Source organism: Vanacampus margaritifer, chromosome 4 (genome assembly GCF_051991255.1).
Source record: "Vanacampus margaritifer isolate UIUO_Vmar chromosome 4, RoL_Vmar_1.0, whole genome shotgun sequence".
Classification (NCBI taxonomy): Eukaryota; Metazoa; Chordata; class Actinopteri; order Syngnathiformes; family Syngnathidae; genus Vanacampus; species Vanacampus margaritifer.
The window spans coordinates 5,369,405-5,393,119 of NC_135435.1; the positions used below are offsets into that span (position 1 = coordinate 5,369,405).

The 23,715-nt window shown below is 40.0% G+C and overlaps 1 protein-coding gene across 1 annotated transcript; it reads right to left on the reverse strand.

The window, feature by feature from the left end:
- Positions 1 to 5,434: 5,434 nt before the first annotated feature.
- On the reverse strand, positions 5,435 to 21,572 carry drd4b (dopamine receptor D4b). Its single transcript, XM_077563867.1, has 4 exons — positions 21,099 to 21,572; positions 20,445 to 20,557; positions 17,132 to 17,727; positions 5,435 to 5,769 (listed from the first exon to the last, which is right to left on the reverse strand). Exons 1-4 carry the CDS (start codon positions 21,345 to 21,347, stop codon positions 5,552 to 5,554), a joined length of 1,176 nt encoding a protein of 391 aa, XP_077419993.1. The 5' UTR covers positions 21,348 to 21,572; the 3' UTR covers positions 5,435 to 5,551.
- Between the last annotated feature and the right edge of the window lie 2,143 nt (positions 21,573 to 23,715).

Consider the following 23,715-nt stretch of genomic DNA (forward strand, 5'->3'; position numbering starts at 1 on the left):
CCCCAACTTCTAATACAATTCAAGTGGCTTCATATCACACATATTTGGCTCAAATAAAAATTTTGTACCACATTATTTGATGTTATTTTTCTGATGCAATAGCTTGTAGAGATAACAAGATACCAAAAAAAAGTCCAGGTGTAGGAGAGAGGGGGCAGTGGAGTGCATGTGGACCCCTAATAGCCCATGGACGAACTAGTTAGACCTGGTTTTACCGAATCTTGTCACGGTGTGGTCCCGGAGCGGCGTGGTGTCTGTCGACGTGTCTAATAGAGGACCCAAAAGGCAGGGAGGCAGGAGAACCACGGCAGGAGTGCGGGTTAGACTGTTGTATTTTATTTTATTGTATTAAATCAAAATCAAAAATCAAAATCAAAAATCAAAATCAAAAATCAAAATCAAAAATCAAAATCAAAAATCAAAATCAAAAATCAAAAATCAAAATCAAAAATCAAAATCAAAATCAAAATCAAAATCAAAATCAAAATGACAGAACAAACTCCGGGGGTGACCGTGACAATCGGCAATGATCCCACAAGGAACTGATCACCACCCGGGAATTAAATACACCCACACAAATTAGGTAACTAATCACAGCTGGGGCCAGGCACAAGTGGCTGAGGGCCCGGATTGGTCAGCCTGCGGAAGGGCAGGAATCCACTCAGGACCAATCGGGATCCTCAACCAAAGCCAGATCTTCCCAGACATGACAAATCTAAGAGCTCTACATTTTGTGACCAAATTTGCAATGTGCTGATGGGCAGCTTGGTGCATCGAAACGCCCCGGGAAGCATAGCGCACTTACCAAATTATCAAACATCCTAGGCTACACTTGCTCCGGCATGAAAATTAAGAAGTGCCCATTTATAGGCCGAGCGCAGTCTACTTTCTGCTACCAAATTGCCAGCTGTGCTACGGGTACGGCAGCTGTGTCCGCCGCAAGGCCCAGATAGCCGCAATATGGCCCCTAAAAGTGCAGACTACTCTTGCAGCACCACGGAAATTGAGATGCATCGCTTTTAGGCAGTGCACGTGCGCACCTGTCTACGACAATTGAGCCCTTTATGTTTTGCTGTTGTTACAATTTGGAGTTTAAGTAATTCCTTTTTTCATTGTTTTGATTTTTTTTTGTTAGACATTTGTGGAATTTCAAATGTTTCATTCAGTTCAATAAATAAAAAAACTTTACATGATTGAGGTTTCATTTATTAACTAGCCATCCATCCATCTATTATCTGAACTGCTTGTCCAGAGAATTATTATTATTATTATTATTATTATTGCCATTTGGTTGGGGGAAATCACCCCCGAGATGAATTAATGAGCTGAATGTTTTTGAATTTCAATATGAAATGGTGTAATGTTTAATTTGCCATTGGGAATGAATGGGGCATGTTTGGGTGGAAAACATGGATTTGTGGGAAATCCGTGAATTTGAAGGGCTTTTTCAATCAGTGATCAGTTTGCATAGATGACCACTTGCACACTCGAATTAAATTCATTACTAGAGCTGTGTTAATCATTTAGCCATTAGAACAAATGCCTTGTTTTGATTGACACAATATATTCATTATTGTGTTTGTGGTGGTATCTAACTGTAGTGTACTGTATAATAATGGGAGCTGTGTCTAATATTTTGAATTCCGTCTCATGTTGAGGACTCCACTGCAGTAGTTAGGGACACCACTTAGTTCTGAACCACTGAAAACTACAACCAGATTGGATATTCACCTAAATTGAGATCTACCCATTTCTTGTGTATTCAAAAAGCTACATTTTGAGTGACCCTGATGAATATATCTGGACTGATCATCTGTCAGTGATGTTAATATGTTATTAATGGAAAAAATGGTGACCGAAATAACTTGACACTGACAAACGTAAAGAGAGAACAGAATTCCACAATAAAGGCCTCCTCTGACCAGGGAAATTGATTCAAATCCCACTTATAATTTAATGAATCCTGTTTCTAGTACTACACTTTCGTAGCACTGATAACAACGCCAAGAGGATCACTGTATACCAACATCAATGTCCTTATGCCATGCTATACAGAGCCACAATCTTGAGAAAAGTTTTAAAGAGCTATCTTGGCATTTGAGAATGTTTTGGGCTTGAAGCCATCTTTTTCCATGGCAGACGTCTCCTTTTGTAATCATCCAAAGAAGAGAACACAGAAAAGCTCCGTAAGACAAGCTTTTGCCATTTGTAACTGTCTTAACTCATGGTGTTTTTCAGTTTTCACAGGAAAAAAATAACATGTTACCATTTGACAATGTCAGTGATGTGCAGCAAGATTTGTGACTGGTGGAGCGCTGACTTCTCTGGAGTTAGAAATTATGAACACAAAATGCAAGATACATAAATCTATATTTTAATTTTGAACTTCATTGAAACTACATGTCTTTTTAAAGATTTTAATTATGCTTCAATCAATTCCACGCTGTTCAACAATGTGATAGCAAGAAATAATAATAATAAAAAAAACAACTTGAATATAAGGCCAAGTTCATTATTGTTGCTTTTTTTCTGATGTCTCTTTTTTTTTTTAAAGGAATACTTGACTCATTTAGCCATTTTCAGCAGTAAGAAATAATATTTTGTCTACAATTGTGGTAACTTTAATTTAGACGTTATTTTTTTAAATGTACAATTAATACCTTAAAAACACATTTTGCCACTTGCTGTCGACTGAAGATGACATCACGCATGCTCAGGAAACGGGTAACGACCAATCATGGCTCAGTTTGCTAACATCACATGACCAAACCTAGAAAACAGGTGAGCCGTGATTGGTCGTTACCTTTTTCTTGTGATTATGTCTTTTTTTTGTCAACAGCAAATGGCAAAATGTATTTTTTAAAGGTATTAATTGTACATGAAAAATAATGACGTTATCACATTAATTATAGGCAAAATATTAACTTTTTAGTTTAACTGCTGAAAATGGCTAAATGGGACAAGTATCGCTCTAAAGTAAAAAGGCATTTGGACTTTCCTTTATATAATTTGATAATTATTATTAATATCTATCTATCTATCTATCTATCTATCTATCTATCTATCTATCTATCTATCTATCTATCTATCTATCTATCTATCTATCTATCTATCTATCTATCTATCTATCTATCTAATTGTTATTCTTAATAATTATTTATAATTTTATAAAAAATTTGACGGGTTGGTGAATGATTAATTTTTTGGAGCCAAACACAGTTAACTCAGTACAACTGAATAAAATAAATCACCCGGGCCTTGCTGTTCAAAATGGCAGCTCAGTCTGCACCACGGATTTATATACCGTTTGAATGGAGGCAGCCATCGTATGTTGCCACTTTTACTAACAACTTATGTATTTTTTTCCCATTGAAAACACTGTTATCAGTATGTTTTATGCTAGAATTCCTGTATGGAGTAACCGGCCATTCAGACTACTGTATATCAGGAGGAGTCACCAATGTGGTCACCACGGGCACCATGGTAGCCCCCAAAGACCACATGAGTAGCTCACAGCTAAAGATAGGTCACCAGAGATGGGGCATTGTTATTTTCTAGGAAATTTGACAAATGAAACAATGGAAAATATTTATAGAAATAAAGTGTTGCATATTGGTATTTATCTATTTCTCAATTATCATGAGAAATCATTACCATGATCGGTGTCTTTACTCGGGCTGTCACTAACAAATCTCTTTAAAATGGATTACGCTATCGATTACTGCATCATTTACTCGGGTAATCGCCCTGCCCCCTGTTTCGAGGCAGACGTTTTTCTGTTGACCAATTTTTGTGGCCAAATTCTCAATTTCTTTTTCCCAGCCCTAATGATAATAATAATAACTAGAAAAATTTCCGCGGAAATAATAATAATAATAATAATTAAGTACCTAGTAATAGTACTTTCTTTGCTGGATCAGGCCCGCAAAGGGGTTTAATCCAGCCCGCAAGACAATTTTGTAAAGTAAAAAGAAATTTGTAATGTCGGACCAATTAATCAGTAATCATAACATATACATTTGTGACTTCACAAGCAGTCCTCAGATGAGCAATGCAACTTGTACATGGAAACATCCTGCATGACATTATGTTACACACAACCTAAAGTTATGGTTTGTTTAATATATATATTTTTAAACATAAGCGTGCTAAATACGACACAAATACAATTACTGGTAACACAAATACATATGACAAGGATTAACGTCTTTATAACTTCATTAACTGTACCATACAATGCATAATGGGAACAATATATATGCAAAATAGGTAGATTTAACACATCCGAAACTCATACGGGCAAAGTGTTGCTGCATTCGTGTTATTTTTTGGAACAATATGACTATAGTTGAGCTATAATTAAGGGCTGGCCCACAAATAGCGTAAATCTGCGTATAATTGACGACAATTTTTTTTTAAGTTATATACCATTATTTGACTGATCCGGCCCACTTGGTAATATATTTTGCTCCATGCGGCTCCTGAGCTAATATGAGTTTGACACCCCTGTTCTATTACATACTAGTACCTGGTACCTACAGTTACCTAAAAGTACCTGGCACTTACTAGTACCTACTTGTACCTGGTACTTGCTAGTACCTAGTTCTATCACCTACTAGTACCTACTACTAGTATAGTTTCTAGTACTAGTACTTCCTACTAGAACTCTACATTTCTCAACAGATTCAAACCATTCCAATTTCAACATGTTCAGCTCATTCCAGGTCATTTTATATTATTCCATGTCATTCAATTGAATTCCACAATATTCGACATCTTTCCAAATCATTACACAATTTTTCATTCAGCCTATCAGTTTTCAAATGCAATTTCTTCAGAAATTAAAACTGGTAGCCTTTCGCACTAAACAATGGCCCAGAAGTAGCTCTCAGCCTCAAAAAAAGGTTGGTGACCACTGGACTACATGATCTCCGTATCGTGAATTGTGAATCACAGAGGTCAGATTTACATTTCAGAGAGAATTGTTTTCCTAAAGTTTTAATTAAAATTTAATTTGGTTGCTGCAGGTTCTGACAAAAATGATGCTGACAAATTTTTGAGCAGCACTTGGAACTATGCCATATTGGAGAAAATTAAAAATCATATTATTAGCAATGAAATGTACATGTAGGTGCTTCTCCAGACTTATTGGTACAACTGTGTGCTGTACATATCTGCATTTTTGCCGTTGAGACAGAAAATAATGTGAAAGCATGAGGAAGTGACATGAGTCATTTCATATATAAATATTTTATTAATTTTAATGGTGAAATCATTGCCATTATTGGATAAATGTAAGGCACAGACCAGATAACTAAAATGGAAAATAATTTAGTGTACTCACTATTAGAGCAGACAGTGGGGCTCTGCCTCTCCTGCCTTCTCTGGCTGCACGTCCCTAGACAATGTTGAGGAACAACAAATTGATGTGTAACTTTATGAAGATAGTTTATGAGCACTGCACTATCAAAATGTATTAGTCCATCTATTGCAACCACCCACATCTTGAACATTTGTTGGAACATTACAATACAAGCAGTCATAGTGTTAATCAGACAAAGCATGTATAGCAACAGTTTCTGAAGCATTTCTTGAAAAATTTCTTAAACTCTGTGTTGAAGATGGTGTAGATTATGGGATTAAGGGCGCTGTTGACATAGCCCAGCCAGGTCACTGTGCTTGTTAGTCCGGGAGGGATCTCACACCTCAAGCACACAGCTTGAGTAGTATGGACCACAAAAAATGGTGTCCAGCAGAAGAGGAAGCAGCCTGCATGAATATATGAAAGCAGTATTATTAATAATCATTTATCATAGACTCGTCTGATGAGCAATTGTGTCTCACAGAACTACATGAATACTAGAGACTTCATTCACCCTTAACAAATAATGGCACAAAATATAATGCCTCATATTTCACATCTTGCCAGACTATATTGACAAATGTCAGTGGAATTACATCCGTTTGTTCCCGTTTGTACATTAACAACACTTGAGTGGAAACAGATGAATAAAAAATAGAATAACGGTGGCCATGTTTACATGGAAACTTTTTTGTCATTCCAAGATCTGTGGTCACCTGTTCACATGTGACGTGATCCATTCCAATTTGCCTTTGACATGTAATCAGAAGAGCCCCGCGGCAGCCGTGAAAAGTGCTCACATCGATCACGTGATTTATCAAGATGAGTCCATTCGTCATAAAAGTAAAGTTAAAATAAAAGTTTTAATACTTTTCTAGAAGCAAATTTTTGATAAAAAAAAACAAAACAAGTTCCAAGTACTTTAAAACAAGTTTTTCCCTCACAGACAAACTCTTGTCAAGACGCCGCTATTTTAATGGGGGGAAATGACGACATCATGATGCATTTACGTCAACACTATATTATATTGGACGCTGCCTCATGTGCATTGATCGGATTATCAATCAACATATACCACCCCTCTCCCTAGGAATAAAAGCTTGATTGGGATGGCCTTGATCGGGTCAGAATATTCCGAACGGGGTGTGTATTTGAAGCATTTTTATTCCGATTAGGTTTTTAATCCAAATAAATGTGTCCATCAAAAGATAACCAGAGCTGTATTGAGTTTTGTTGGATACCCAAATTAGCATTAGCTAACAATGTGCTCTCTAGACTTGCAATTCATAATACTAGGAGGTAATATTTATTTTATATTGCTTTTATATATATGGGAGAAGTCAGGGTCATCCTATGTCATACTATGGAAAATTGACTTGTGGTTTGTACTGTATATAAATGCAGTAGTTGGGTATCTGCCCACACCTCATGTATGAGATGAAATCTTATGTTATCTGCCTACTTCTGAAACTGTATCCAACAAAGCTTTCATTATCTTGGGTGTTTGCTCATTTTACATAGTCTAAGCTCACAAGCGACCGTTCGCCATGAACACAAGCTGCCACGCAAGGCAAGAAATATACTGAAAAAAAAGAAAAAAGAAAAAAATGCCTATAATTCTTTATCATCGGGGAATTCTGACAAAAGCATGACCTAGACATGTTACGAGACAAAGGAATTGTTTTACACAGTATTTAATTGTGAACAAAATGCATAACATGCAAGTTGTGCAAGATGTCATCATTAAATGAATCATTCTGTTTTGCTTTTTTGTAGACTTTTTGTTCACAGTCAGAGGAATAACATTTTGCTATACAGTAATTTCAAAGTGATTATGCCTGAGGGATCAATGTTTGAAACACTTGAGATCCACTGATAAAGCTGTGTTTGTTCAGTGCAAGGGATGATAATTCTGTGACCAGCTCATGTGTAAAGTTAAAAAAAAAAAAAGAGATACGATACGATATACTTTTATTTTCCCCGTGGGGAACTTTTTCCTGGACTCCGTCCAGCTGTAGTTTACAGTAAGAGAAAACAACAGAATAGAAAGAGATGAAATTAAAATTAAATAAATAAGAAGTGCAGCAATAAGTAGAAGACTTCCCAGAAGTCTTCACAGGAGTATACATGTGTAGAGAAGTACATTGCACACACCCATATACACACACACATATACACACTTCTATATATATATATACACACACATGGGTATGTACACAACATTGCACCATATATATATATATATATATATATATATATATATATATATATATATATATATATATATATATATATATATATATATTATTGCACTGTGTTAATGTCGGTTGTTAAGCAGTTTGATGGATGTCGGCAGGAATGAGTTCTTGTAGCAGTCCAGCCTGGTTCTGGGGGCCCTGAATCTCCTGCCGGAAGGCAGTAGCTGGTACTCATGATGCAGAATGTGAGTCGGGTCATTAACAATTTTCTGTGCCAGTTCGGTGACGGACCGCTCATAAAGCATGTGTAGGGAAGGATGATTCCTGACCCCCATGATCTTCATGGCAATCCGCACCAGATCTGTGACCTTGACTGCACAGTCAGGTTGCCGTACCAGGCCGCAATGCCGTATCTGATGATACTTTCCAATGCAGCCCGGTAGAACAACAGCATGATCCTCTGCTCCACTCCATAGACCCTCAGTCTGCGTAGGAAGTAAAGACGCTGTTGGAGTTTGGAGCAGAGACTTCCAACATGTACCCTCCAGCTGAGTGTGTTGTTGATGTGGACCCCCAGATACCTGTATGAACCCACCTGGCTGATGTGGTTGCTTTTAATGACGACTGGCCTGTGGTCACCAACAGTTTTTGGATCAAATATCACCTCCTCTGTCTTCCCCACATTGAGCACAAGAGGATTCTGGTCACACCACTGGACAAATTTCTCTATTTCTGAGAAATAGTCCAGTGGGCTACCGCCGGCCTGCAGCAAGCTGACGATAGCTGTGTCATCAGAGAACTTAATGATAAAGTTCTCTGGGTGTGATGTTACACAATCATTTGTGTACAGCGTGAAGAGGACCGGGGAGCTGACGCAGCCCTGTGGGGCGCCTGCGCTTATCAATCTGGGTTCCGAGAGGGAGCTGTTGACCCTGACTTGCTGTGTGCGCTGTGTCAGGAAGGAGTGATACCACCTCGAGATGTACGGGTTCACATTCATCTACTTCAGTTTACCCAAAAGCAGGTGCGGCTGCATTGTGTTGAACGCTGACCAGATGTGTGATGCTGTTGATAGCATCGTCAGTGCCGCGACCCCGCTTGTAGGCAAACTGAAGGGAGTCTAAGTGTGCATCCACCTCCCCCCTGAGCCGAGTCACCATCAGCCTCTCGAAACACTTCATAACAATGGAAGTTAGAGCCACAGGCCTGAAGTCATTATTGACCACAGGACATTGTTTTTTACGAACCGGGGTAATTACAGATTTTTTGTTGATGTTCTTATATTCGAATTCTGCACTTAATTCCCTTTGAAATGATATATAATACATTGACGTACCTCAAAAACTGACAAAGCTACAGCAATTGTAATGTTGGCAGGTTGAAATCCCTAGTTTAGAGAAAAACAGGTTTAAAGTTCTCCTCCGTGAGTCATCACTTTATCGTGGTGGAGGGGTTTCCGTGTCCCAATGAGCCTTGGAGCTTTGTTGTCTGGGGCTTCATGCCCCTGGTAGGGTCATCCATGGCAAACAGGTCCTAGGTGAGGGACCAGACAAAGCATGGCTCAAAAAAAGACCCCTATGATGAACGTCAATTTTGGATTGCGGTTTCTCTTGTCCGGACGCGGGTCACCGGGGCCCCCCTCTGGAGCCAGGCCTGGAGGCGGGGCTTGAAGGCAAGCGTCTGGTGGCCGGGCCTACACCCATGGGGCCCGGCCGGGCACAGCCCGAAAAGGCAACGTCGGTCCCCCTTCCCATGGGCTCACCACCTGTGGGAGGAGCTAAAGGGGTCGAGTGCGCAGTGAGATGGGCAGCAGCCAAAGGCGGGGACCTTAACGGTCCGACCCACGGCTACTGACACCAGGACACCCTACGCCGCAATTCGATGATCGACTTTGTAGTCGTGTCATCGGGTTTGCGGCATGTGTTGGATACTCGGGTGAAGAGAGGGGCGGAGCTGTCAATTGATCAGCACCTGGTGGTGTGTTGGCTCCAATGGCAAGATGGGTAAGATGCTGGTCCAACTTGGCAGACCCAAACATATTGTGAGGGTCTGCTGGGAACGTCTGTCAGAATCCCAGAAAAAGAAAGAGTTTCAACACCCACCTCCGGCAGAGCGTCTCCCTTGTCCCGGGGGAGGCAGGCGACATTGAGTCCAAGTGGACCAACCTCCATTGTTGAGGCGGCTGATCGGAGCTGTGGCCGTAAGGTGGTTGGTGCCTGTCGTGGCGGCAATCCTCGAACCCGCTGGACACCAGCCCCCTGATACGGGCTGTTCAGTCCCTGTACGACCTATGTCAGAGTTTGGTCCGCATTGCAGGCAATAAGTCAAATTTGTTTCCAGTGAGGGTTGGACTCCGCCCTTTGTCACCGATTTTGTTCATAACTTTTATGGACAGAATTTCTAGGCGCAGCTGAGGCGTCCGGTTTGGTGGCCTCAACATTGCATCTGTGCTTTTTGCAGATGATGTGGTACTGTTGGCTTCTTCAAGCCATGATCTTCAACTCTCACTGGAGCGGTTTGCAGCAGAGTGTGAAGCGGTTGGGATGAAAATCAGCACCTCCAAATCCGAGACCATGGTCCTCAGTCAGAAAAGGGTGGAGTGCCCTCTCCGGGTCGGGGATGAGATCCTGCCCCAAGTGGAGGAGTTCAAGTATCTTGGGGTCTTGTTCACGAGTGAGGGTAGTTTGTAACGGGAAACGACAGATCAGTGCAGCATCTGCAGTGATGCGGACTCTGTATCGGTCCGTTGCGGTGAAGAATGAACTGGTTCGGATGCCTCTTGGTCCGTTGTGGTGATGGAGCTGAGTCGAAAGGCAAAGCTCTCGATTTACCGGTCAATCTACATTCCTACCCTCACCTATGGTCACGAATTGTGGGTCGTGACCAAAAGAACAAGATCCCGGATACAAGCTGCCAAAATGAGTTTCCTCCGCAGGGTGTCCGGGCTCTCCCTTAGACATAGGGTGAGAAGCTCGGTCATCCGGGTGGGACTCAATGTCGAGCCGCTACTTCTCCGCGTTGAGAGGAACCAGTTGAGGTGGCTTGGGCATCTGGTTCGGACGCCTCCTGAAGAGGTGTTCCGGGAATGTCCCACCAGCAAGAGTCCCCGAGGACGACCCAGGGCACGCTGGAGAGACTATGTGTCTTAGGTGGCCTGGGAACACCTTGGGATCCCGTCGGAGGAGCTGGTTGAAGTGCTCCCGCGACCCGACTCCGGATAAGTGGTAGATGATGGATGGATGGATGGATGGATGGATGGATTAAAAGTTTTGGTCCTTGCATCTTTCAAATGTCCATAGCAACCAGTTACTTAGAGAAAATATATTGACCCCAATTTTTCAGGAACTGTTAAAATATCACTGGAAAATCAACTGCAATAACAGGTAAGGCCATCATCCAAGATTTGAACCCTTTAAAAGTTTTGGAAGCTTGACCTCTCAACAGATGATATTAACCTCAACTAGTGTGTGAATGACGTTATTTAAATTAAAAGTAGATATCAATTCATTAAGAAAGAGATCCTGGAATTGATTATTTCTGTTTGGATTACAAACCACGGTATCTGGACCGATGAGGACATTCGCTTTTGCCACAAGGTAGGATGCTATTATTATGACATGCGTCATTCTGTTCACTTTCGTGCTGAATGGTCACATACTTTGACTTTTTTGGTTGCTATGTCCATTTATATAAATAATTTGTGGATGCCGTTTGAGGCGAGGAAATACGTTTTTTATTGCAACCAAGACACGGCGCTAGCTAGCAGCTCGGCTAAAAACACTCCCTAGTTACGATGCATACTATACTGTCTAATAATTGCTTATTTTCATCCACGTCTAATACATTTTTACCTTTGTGCTGCTGGGAAATGAAAAAAGAGACCTCAAGGAGGCTAATTGTGGAAAAATCTTAAAATCAACATTTTGTCTAAACAATCTATTTTTGTGATTTACTCTAAACTAATCCTGCCAACATGCCGGAGCAGGTCACATTAATATTCAGTCCCCCCACTGGGCCATTCTAACACATCAACAAAACCCGTGTGTTTAGAGTCAATGTCTTGAAGATGGATCACCTTCCCAGTCTCTTTTGCAACTTTCAACAGGGTTCCCATCAACTCTGCCATGCAGCTTCTCTGTTGCTGCCGAAGAAAAGCATCCCTACAGCATGATGTGACCACCATCATGTTTCATAGTGGGAATGAGGTGATGAGCAGTGTTAGTTTTAGAGTACAAAAGACAATCTGTCTGTCACTGAACTGTAAATGAGTGAGCATTAGAGCAATTGATTGGCCGGCCAATTTCATTCGCCAATATTAGGTCTTTTAAAATTGGCGATAAATCGGCCAATTGTTTTTTTGGGCACATTAACACAATACAATTAAAGACAAACAAAATTACATAAAAAAATCTGCAACAATAATTTTTGTTTCTGTTGCAAAGTTAAACAAATATTGTCACAATGTGTGAGTAGAGTAGAGTAGAGTAGAGTAGAGTAGAGTAGAGTAGAGTAGAGAGTAGTGTTTGGGTTTCAAAGTTGGGTCAGGGTTTCAAAATACGTTTTTGAAGTAGGGTTAGGGTTTCAAAGTTAGGTCAGGGTTTAAAAGTAGGGTTTCCAAGTTGAGTTTCAAAGTAGGGTTAGCAGTTTATTGTAAGGTTTAGTGTTAGGGTTTCAAGTAGAAATAATGGAAATACTTGTACAGTAACTGGTTGTGGTTATAGTGTGCATCACGCTTGTCCTCATTAGGGTCACGGGTAACCAGAGCCTATGCCAGCTGACTTTGGGCAAGCGGCTGGGAGTATTCTGGACTTGTTGGAGGCCAATTACAGGACACTTACAGACAAACAACCACTCACACTCACATGATTTGCGATTCTGTCATTCTAAATCTAATTTGAGGGAATAAAAATAAAGGACTCTCATTGGTAATAATCTAATCAACATATTAATGTAAAAAAGAATCGTGAGGAGCAAATACAACCTTTACAGTTTTGTTTTGTGTTCAGGACCAGCAAGACCTTCTCTCCTGCCTAAACACCATCATAAGCAATAGCCTACATTTGGAACCTAAATTTGAATATTTGTTCCAAGATGTTTTGATGCCCTGAGATACGAGTTTAATTCATTCCGCGGGCCACATTCATGACTCGAAGCACTTGCATCTCAAATCAACTTTCCCTAATGAAATAAATGGAAATACCATTAAATCGTTCCAGCCACCCCCCCCTCCCAACACACACACACACACACACACACACAAAAAGTATTTTTTTTAGGAAAGTAGCACTCTATTATGTTATACTTTATAATAAAAAAAAACATATAATAATGACATAATGAAATATAATTAAAACTCATTAAGCAGTTTATTTTTACACTTTGGATCAATTGAATAGCCATTGTGCTGCTTACACACCTTGGCCATCTGGAGGCAATATAAGACAGCCAGACAGATGTACTGTGCATGATTGGTGTAGTCTAGGGTATACGCGGGTATACAGCGTATACCCACTTCTCTTTCAGTCAGGATTGTGTATACCCATTTCTAAATCCCCCCTAATGTGCACCGTTCAGAAATACTTGTGTGCCAGATAACACATTTTTTTCTATTTAGGGCTGTTGAAGCCATGGCCCAGTCTCCTCTGCCTCTAATTGCCCCCCTGTTTAGATTGTCTAACTTTAGGCATGAGGGCTAATGAGGCAATCGGAGAAAGAGTAGGGAAGGACATGCCAAGGAAAATAATCCTTCATATAGTGTCCTGAGCTATGTCGTTGGCCCGGAGTTTTAGCTCAATGGAAGCGCTTTACGCACATAAACAGACATTTTTTCACCGTTAAACACTAACCTACATAATCGGGTTTAGTTTCATAGTGGCTAGGCTGGTAGTTGATTTTTAAGTTAAATGCAAGAATGGGGACACATATTTTAAGATTCGGTCTACAGCAGGGTTGTCAAACTCAAATTAGCTCAGTGGCCGCATGGAGAAAAATATATTACCAAGTGGGCCGGATCTGTAAAATAATGGTATATAACTTAAAAACAATTGCCATCAATTATACATAGATAATCGTTATTTGTGGGCCAACCCTAAATTATGAAGCTCAACTGTAATTATATTCCAAAAAATAACACAAATGCAAATGGAACGCGGCAACACTTTGCTTGTATGAGTTCCAGACGTATAAAATCTACCTGTTTTGCATATATATTGTTCCCTGAATGCATTGTGTGGCGCAGTTAATGAAGTTATAAAGACGTTAATCCGTGTGATAAGTTTTTATGTTACCAGTAATTGAATTTGCCTCAGTCGGAAAAGGGTGGAGTGCCCTCTCCAGGTCGGGGATGAGATCCTGCCCCAAGTGGAGGAATTCAAGTATCTTGGGGTCTTGTTCACGAGTGAGGGTAGGTTGGAGCAGGAGATCGACAGGCGGATCGGTGCAGCGTCTGCAGTGATGCGAACTCTGTATCGGTCTGTTGTGGTAAAGAAGGAGCTGAGCCAAAAGGCAAAGCTCTCGATTTACCGGTCGATCTATGTTCCTGCCCTCACCTATGGTCACGAGCTGTGGGTCGTTACCGAAAGAACAAGATCCCGGATACAAGCGGCCGAAATGAGTTTTCTCCGCAGGGTGTCCGGGCTCTCCCTTAGAGATAGGGTGAGAAGCTCGGTCATCCAGGAGGGACTCAGTGTCGAGCCGCTACTCTTCCGCATTGAGAGGAACCAGTTGAGGTGGCTCGGGCATCTGGTTTGGATGCCTCCTGGACGCCTCCCTGGAGAGGTGTTCCGGGCATGTCCCACCGGCGGGAGGCCCCGGGGACGACCCAGGACACGCTAGAGAGACTATGTCTCTCGGCTGGCCTGGGAACGCCTTGGGATCCCGTCGGAGGAGCTGGTTGAAGTGGCTGGGGAGAGGGAAGTCTGTGCTTCCCTGCTAAAGCTGCTGCCCCAGCGACCCGACCCAGGATAAGCAGTAGATGATGGATGGATGAATTTGTGGCGTATTTAACAGTTTTGTGTTGGTTAATGATTATTATTATTATTATTTTATTTTTATTTTTTTAAACAAATCGTAACTTTAGGTTGTGTGTAAAATAATGACATCCAGGAAGATTCCGTGTACAAATTGCATTACTCATCTGAGTATTTCTTGTGAAATTATGAATGTATATGATGTGATTGTGGTCAGCAGGAAATTGGTCTAATAGTACTATTTTTTTTTTTTTACTTTACACAATCATCTCATGGTTGTTCTACTCAGTAGGCGGAGACAAGCTTGTTAATCTGCCAGTTGAGTAGAAGCACCTGTGACTAAAGCCAATCTGTGGAAACAGGGGCCGTTTCTCAATACGCATTCTTGTCCGTACTTACGTCTTTGTGATCTCGTGAAACGTCATCAGTAGCGGCCCAAGTACTGTTCCAATTGCAAGTACGCAAAAAGCCACAAGGGTAGAGCAAAGAACAGACGGAGTACCCAGTTGTTATTCTGACTGTGAGCTTCCTAGTTCTGACGCATTAGCGTAACTGTGTGTTATGAGTAATATATCAAAGTATCAATTGAAATTATACATAGGATTAATTAAATTTAAAATTATATGGGGGGGGGGGGTGAAAGTTCTGGAAAGACACGGATGTGAGTTGCAGGTTTTGTTCTGATTCTCCTGAAATTGTGGTACATCTATAAAAATTATCTTGAAAGTAAATCATATTTAATATATATTAACATATTTATATATAATTTTGTAAATTGCAGTTGCTTAACTAAGTTGTGTAAAAAAGGACTAGATTTAATAAAGTTGTACTTTACATGCTAAATATTTTTATTTACGCTCATAAAAGGGGAGAAATACTGTACTTACAAACATGGAGGGCAGCAATGCACATGCCATGCCTAGTCTGCCGGAAATGAAAGAAGAAGAAGAAGAAAGAAGAAGATCAAACGTGATGCTCCTCCGCTGCCATTCGTGCCTTGAAGTACGAAATGCATCTTGGGATATTTTCCCAGCCAAGCCTTCACCAAGCAACAACCGATGGATCCTTGGTTTAAGCTAGCAAAAAAGAACGACATCCGGGAATTCTGTGTGGTCTTGGCTTATGTATACTTCCTATTGGAACAGTACTTGGGGCACCACTGATGACAGCTCACGAAATCACAAGGACGTACGTAAGGTTTTTAACTGATGTATGTTGTTCAAACACATTCTGAAACATCAGCATAGGAGTACAAATTCATTGAAAGCTAGTCACGTGATAAAAGTGCGATGAATTACGGAAATCCGCCAGCGAGGTATGCGTGCTTGGGAAGTACGTTCTTGAGACGGGGCTTACTAAGACCCGACTCGTTGCGTCACAAGAACGTACTCTGTGTTATTGATAATGAGAAACAACCAGGGTTTTTACTTTCTGTTCTGGGATTCCCCAACCCATGGTAATAACAAAAAATTGGTCTTAATCAAGTCATGATAATGTTATTATTGTGAGTAAGGATATGTCACTGTTTCTAAAGCAGGACATTTTTTTGGGGGGGGGGGAAGCTTTAAAAAAAAAATAAAAAATTTTTTTTTTGGAGTATTCTCACTTCTCCAGGGTGCACCACTGATATACATGGATGTCTGTACATTATTAGACAGCTCGCCTCTTTCAAATATCAGTTGCCTATATTTGTGTTTCCCACATGTCAGCATTAGCATTAAGCTAGTGGACTAAAAGCTAAGCTGTGTTGTTGTTGTTGTTTTAAATGCACGACTATTAATTCTCCTAGTTTTATGATATGTTTGACAGTAAACTTCAACTGGGAGTGGCATTAAACAGCTTGAAGTCTTTTTTTATTATTATTTTTGAAGAATCTTTACCTTGGAACTTTACTCAGAAAAATGGCAGAGATTTTGTTGCTGTCAACCAGACCACGGCTGTCAGCAGCTTGTGGTTCATGAAGGCACTGAACTGGCGGCTCTCCATGAGGAATCAGAAGTGTATGGCGACACATCATACTGCTGTAGCCTAAATCAGATTGCTTTAAAGAATGGAATCTTCATGTTTAGAGCCGTCGAGAAATAATGCCTGAATTACCTTAATAATGACCACTAGTCAAACAATGGGGCACCACATCTGCTTTTGGTTAAATAGGAGGTCAAAAGAAAAAAAAAGCCGTCTTTAGATCAGTTATTTATGTGAAGGTTGCTACACTAAAACAACTTTGATTTTGCCACGACAGACTCGCAAACCAAACACACACATTTAAACATGACAAAATTTGTATTTTGAATTTTGTTATGTTGTCAGTATTAGAAGAATAAAACAAGAATATCGTCGTTGTCATGTGAAAAACACTTATGTCCATTTTTGTCTTATTTTATTATTTATTTATTTTACATTTTTACCTTTAGGGGTGAAACTAAGTGCAGACATCGCAAAAATGTTTAAAAAAAAAATAGGACAGCGACAATATGAGATGCATAAATAGAAAAATAAGATAAACTGGCCATTTTGCAGTGATCTAAAAATTATTATTCTGTATAGAAGTTCTGTAAGAAAGAAAGTTGCATGAGAAAAAAAGTGAAGATAGAGAAACTCACCGACTACAACAGGCAACACCCTCATGGCTTTCCTCTCCCTGCTGTTGATCTTGGCTCCTTTCTTGCTATGCTGTTCTTGGCTGTAGGTCACTGTGGGTATGGAGTTCGCTCCGTACTGACGGGGATAAGGAATCTCTTGCTTCATGTAGTCATCCATATCGTCAAGCCGTGACTGAGCTAAGTCCCTTTCCATCATCATAGGTAGACACATCGGCAAATGCCCAGGGATGGCGCCCGCCAGCGGGGGGAGGGCGGTGGCGATGGCCGCATGCTGCAGCTTCCTGCAGGCGTCAATGCTGCTGCGCAATTTGACCTTACGAGCCACCTCCCAGTGCCGGAGGCCGCGAAAAAGACCAAAGTACAGCAAGACCATGATGGGGCATGGAATAAAGAAGGAGCAGATGGAGGAATAAATGACATAGTTATTGTCCTCTAGTTTGCACTTGCCGGGGTCACGGTTAGGTACGTTGTTGATTCCAAAGATAACAGGTGAGGCCACAGCAAGGGCGAGCAGCCAGGTGCCTAATAGCAGGATGAGCTGGCGATGATCCACATGCTTGCGGTTATAATTTAGAGGAATTGCAACTGCAATGAACCTGCAAAACACAGGAAGAAAATGTAAAAAGAGTGTACAAAGTCAGGTGGGATAGACTCCATCTCACCCGTGACCCTAATGAGGACAAGAGGTAGAGAAAATGGATGGATGGACGGAAAAAATAAATAAATACATAAATAATAAAAAAATATATATATACTGATCATCGATTTGATTAGAAGATTCAGCCCAGCCCACAAATAGTGATAATTGACATGAATTTAAATGTGTGGCAACAAAAATATTCTTCAAAAAAATGCTGATAAACATTAGATACAACATGCAATGTTTTACATCATGGAGTTGATCAATGACGTGATTGATTGATTGGGCGAATTAAGATATTACAACTGATTACTGATTTTGCATAAAATGCTAAAATCAGATCCAGCCGTTCAGATCGGTTTAACCCATTTTGGCAGGGAGCGCAATACCGCGTTTCGACCATTAGAGCGATCTGTCAGATCAGCATACAGCTATAGTTTCCTGTTTCCTACAGCGCATGCAGAGAAGTGCAAGGTATGCTATTCCGACGGTTATGCTGTTTTGTCGAGACACCGGGATTTTGTTTTGTTTTGACAAATTCTTGGTCTCTCAGCCTGTCTTGGAATTTTATTCGAGCATTTATGGCTGATGCAGATTTGCGAGAGTTATAAAATGAATGACGGCGATTGACGATGGTGCGGGAGGACTTTGAATTAGTGTAAACAGTGACATATTGTTAAGAAATATGTTTGTAGACCATGAGGATGTTGAAAATTTCGACAGCTTTGTAACAGAATGGACGACAAAACGGAATAGACGACAAAATGTTACCACTCGATTCCCTGAGGTTATTACAACTGCTACAGTGTTGAGTTTAATTATACTCGTAGATGCGACACAGTTGTTTGTTGATTATACTGTATATATATATATATATATATATATATATATATATATATATATATATATATATATATATATATATATATACATATATACATATATATATACATATTTAGTAGGCATTGAAAATATTGTTGAATTTCCAGGAAAACTTCAGGTTTTCTGGGGTGACTCAAAAGTCACCCATGGGTTTCAGAGGAATGTTTTGCCAGGTGTTTTATTGGTGAATATCAGCAGTAGGCTTCTTTGTGTCTTGTGACTTGTGTCATTCCATTTTCTCAAGCGCTTTTCCTCATGAGCTGAAACCTATCCCAGCTTCCTGACAGTGGACGAGAGACGGGGAACATCCTGGACTGGTTGCCAGCCAAGAGACCTATAGTGTTGTATTTTGCCTTATTCTGCGCACTCTCCTCCTAACCTTAATCAGCTGGCAGAGTCTCTTGCTTGTCCATGGCTCAGAAAATGGATGCAAGTTGGAAGGTTTGCGTCTGGTGGTGTAATGAACATACTGTGCTGACCTTTCACATCAGCTGTCATCTTTGAAAGCAGGAAGGTACTCAGTTGGAAATTCTCCAAAGCGCCAATAAGGAAAATTTGCCTAATGATTTCACCCTTAACATTTGTTGCCTTGTTTCTGTGTTTTATTTTAGGCTACCAATGTGGAAATGAGCATAAAAAGGGTTAATAATAATAATTATGACATGTAGAGCACTGACAAGAAACTTCAACAACTGAGACAACAAAGACTAATTAGTCTCTTGCTCCCAGCGACTTCAATGATTAACCAAACACTGCACTAAATTTAAAAATAATGACTAATATCCAAAGAATGCATGTATCATTGTTCTTTGCTTTCAGAAGAATATATAAATGGACGATGAAGACGTGTTTTTTTCTTCTTCCATTATCAAAAAGAATCAAAGACATAAAAAGACATGAAGTATTAGTAAGTCTAACGTGAACCCTAACAATTAAATTATGCTAATTTCAAAGAACACAAGGGTGGGACTGACCTAATACTTAAAGGTGGAGATTTGCCAGCTGTGTTCGAAAGTTAACATATCCTTGGGGAGTGATTACTAAACCTATGATTATATATTTTTTTAAATGTACGTTGATGTGATAGAATATATATATATATATTGCATAGTATTGAAATCACTAGTGTTTTTTTAAAATTAATGAATTATTAGTTCAGCACTAAATGGTGCTACGTTTTACATAATGTCCCTTTTAATCTTGACTGTTGGACTTTTGTTAATTTAGTATTTTTGTCTCCATGTCCCTTGTTTGACTTTTTGTTCTTTTGAAGATAAATAATTTTGTGTGATTTTCCTGTTCTTCTACCTCAACATCACCACAAAGATCCTCAGCTAGTAACAATTTTATGATGCTATGATTGAACAGGAATTGTTTTTTATTTGGTACTCGAGCTGTAATGCACATTACCCACAAGACTGGAGTTGAACAATGTCACCCATTAGTCCTCCTCATCATAAAAACTGCTGTACAATGTGTGTATTATCACCCTTTTGTTGCTGAAGCCATAATGTACAGCCAGAAAAATTATTTTTTGTTGTTGTTTTTACTCTTACTCTTTTACATTGTTAGCATTCCACATTAGAGGTGGTCCTCAACATTTATACAATTAACTAAAGTCTACTCCCGTTTATTATGCATGAAGGATGTATTCCAGAAGATGAAAAAACATAATGTCAACATGTTTGTGGAGGCAACATTTTTCATGCTCTTGTATTGGATCTCATCAGACAAGTAGTTGTACCAGATGAATGTATTTCAGTGTGACTCTTGAGAGGGGCACATTCTTACCTGTCCACACTGATGGCACAGAGATTGAAGATGGATGCAGTGCACAGCATCACGTCCATGGTCATCAGGCCATCACATATAAACATATTCAATGACCAGACTCCACCCTGGAACTACACGCAGGCACACACACACAAACACAAGCACACGCTCATTAGCTGCTCAAAATCTAAGCAGCCAGAAAAAAACTCTATAATCCTCTTCGGTCTTGCATCACTGCTGCTGGTGAAAGCACGATGAATGGGCACTATTTTGATTTTAACTCATTGTTTGTTTGTTTTGTTTTTTATATGTATGATATCAAAAGCATGTGCCAAGTGCTGGTGTGGTGCACAACAATAACAATATGACCGTTGCAGCCAATTAAAGAGGTCTCACCAGTGGTCTCTGCGTCATAGGCTACATGCTTTTAGCAAGGCAGACAAGTGACTTTTAATACTTAATGAGAGTTGTGATTACCTAGCACATATGAGTCATACTTGCAAATCATTGTGAACTCACATGAAGGAGCAGGCAGACTATCTTTCATCATACATCGTATAGCATTCATTCTTAAGTAAACGGATCTTTGCGACGTTTATGTGAAAGTCCAACAATGTGAAGCTGTTGCGTGCGTGTATCTATAGCTACTGTAGGGTGGAGCTTGAGTTTTACCTCTGCGTAAACGAAGAGTGGCAGAACCAGAACCGCCAGCAGCAGGTCAGCAAACGCCAAACTGACGATGAAATAGTTGGTTGTAGTTTTTAAAGCTTTCTCCGAGTAAACACTTAGGCACACGAGCACGTTGCCGAAGATGACGACCATGATCAGTAAGATCCCGAAAACAAGCGCTGGGAAGCTGTGGACCACGGGAACCTGCACCAGCTGCGTATGGTTGCTAAGATCCGAGCAGTTGTCCAACATGATGGTGACCGCGTAAGAAGAACCAGCTTCTCCGGTGTAGTTTTCATTTAGTAGTCGGATCCAATTGGCAGAAGGGAAAGTTCTGTGCTGATGATGCGATCCGGACCGACACTGACTGGAGTTGGAGCGCGCTGCGCGCACAAGACGCAAAACTTACGCCTGAACACTAAGCAGGACCAGAACACTGTTTGGACATCGGTTATTTGTGCTCAATGAATAATCTAATTTGCTATGTTAGTCCAGTCATTGTGTTGATCTTCACGTGGTTCGTGGAGGGGAAAAACACCATTTTAAAGGAATGCTCAGCAGCGAGGGCGTTATTATGGAGGGGGTTGAGGGAGTAATTGGGCATCCACGGGTTCCCCCAAACACCCAGAAAATGCACAGTATGTGAGTGGGTGCAGCATAAGAGCAACAACAACAACAACAACAATAATAATAATAATTCACAAGCACCAGGCCTGGACTGGCCATCTGGCATTAAGGGCAGATGCCTGGTGGGCCGGCATTTCTTTAGTGCCGAAGTGGAGCTATTTAATTATTATTTTTCTCAATTTAACCCCAAGAGATTGTCCCACAGGGTGCAGCCCATTAATCCATTTAAAAACAGCTTCCATACAATGTCAATGTTTTCTTGGCTGTTTGAACAATTTTATTTATCATTTAATCCAAAATGTTGTGCTTTGTGAATTTTTAATTTGTCTTACTCTGTACTGTATGTCTGTAAGGTTGTGTTCTTTTGCTGCTGCTTGTCTTGGCCAGGTCTCGCTTGAAAAATAGTTTTTTAATCTCAACGGGACCAACCTGGTTAAATAAAGGTTTAAAACAAACAAACAAACAATCTGAACCAAACAACATCAGCGCCAGTTCTTTGTTGTTGTTGTAATTCCTGCCCGACAAGCAACTAACGAAGATAATACTGTGTAAAAGTGTAAAGTCAACATTACATCTGTAATGTTATTCCAGTCTGTTATGAATACAAAAATATAGGAAGTATGTTTGTGATCGCGTGTGAAACACATGCCTCATTCGTATTGGAGCTCTTCTATTTAATCATTATCCATACATTCTGAATAATTATTATGCATTCTAAATTAGTTTTCATACACAATATATGTTAGTGTAGTTTTTCTGAGAACATTTTTGCATGTGTTTCTGCTGTCTTAGATCACTGAACTCAGACAGGTTTGAATAATAACTTTTCAGATTCTGCTAATGAAAGGAAAATTCCTCTAGGCAGTTGTTCTACATTATTAAGCAAATCACAGTTTTTTAAGCATAATGCAATAAATAAATCTTTTCCTGCTGATTAAAAGTGTGGAATAGTCCAATGCCTTGTGGAAGGAATGAAAACAATGGTATCAAAGAAAATCATCCAATTCTTATTTTTTTTTTATTCAGACAGCAAATGGGTTCATTCAGGTCTAGGCATATCAAAGTACCGGTAAGTTTCTTCAGTGCTTAAAAAGCCACTGACAGGGCTCTATATTAACTTTTGCACTGTTTAGTGCGAGCAAATTTTTCTGTTGGTCGCACCAGCACAGGATTTGATTTGATGATACGCCAAAGACGTGCAACTAATATGCTATTTTAGTTTGGCTTTGTAAAGTGCACAAATTGCTTGAGATTCATCCAACAAACATCAGGTAAAATGTAAAGTAAAACATCCATATATTCTGTGCTTGTCCATCTTCGTGCCAGTGGCAGAGTTTGGCTGCAGGTATAGTTCAAAACAGGAAGTACACAAAACTGAGTTAACTGAGTTATTTTTTTTACGTTTTGATTAATTTAAATTAATCTCCAGAGTTAACTCTCTAATTTTGACCGCCATATATAAGCATTAAGGTTTTGCTTTTATGTTTAAGAAGTATTTTCCAGATCTATAAATATGTTATATGTTTTGTGTGCATTTATCATGATGCATAATTTGTAAATAATTAATTATACTTGTGAATTGTTGAGGGTCTGTTTGCAGATCAGCAAGTGCAATTATTTTTTAGACAAATGTGCAGTTTTCAAACTATTCTCACATAGCAGCGGCAGCATTAAAACATGCACTCTTGCTAGTGTGACCAGACGAAATTTTTAACAGCACACGTCTAGAGCCCTGACTGATGATCAGCAAGTAGCTTTTGAAGCTGCTGGTGTCTCCCAAGAACCTCTTGAAACAGGATCCTCTAAAGGCTTGCAAAGTAGCACATAAGGCTAACCCCCGCCCCCCTTTACGTGTCATTTAACCCTTACCAATTTTGCAATGTCAGCAAGAAGGTAGCAGTAGGCCCCTATAGACTGGAGGTAAGTGATTCCTTCAAGCGTCAAAATTATCTTCTTCTTTTTTTTAAATCAAAATATACAGAGTTCTAACCAC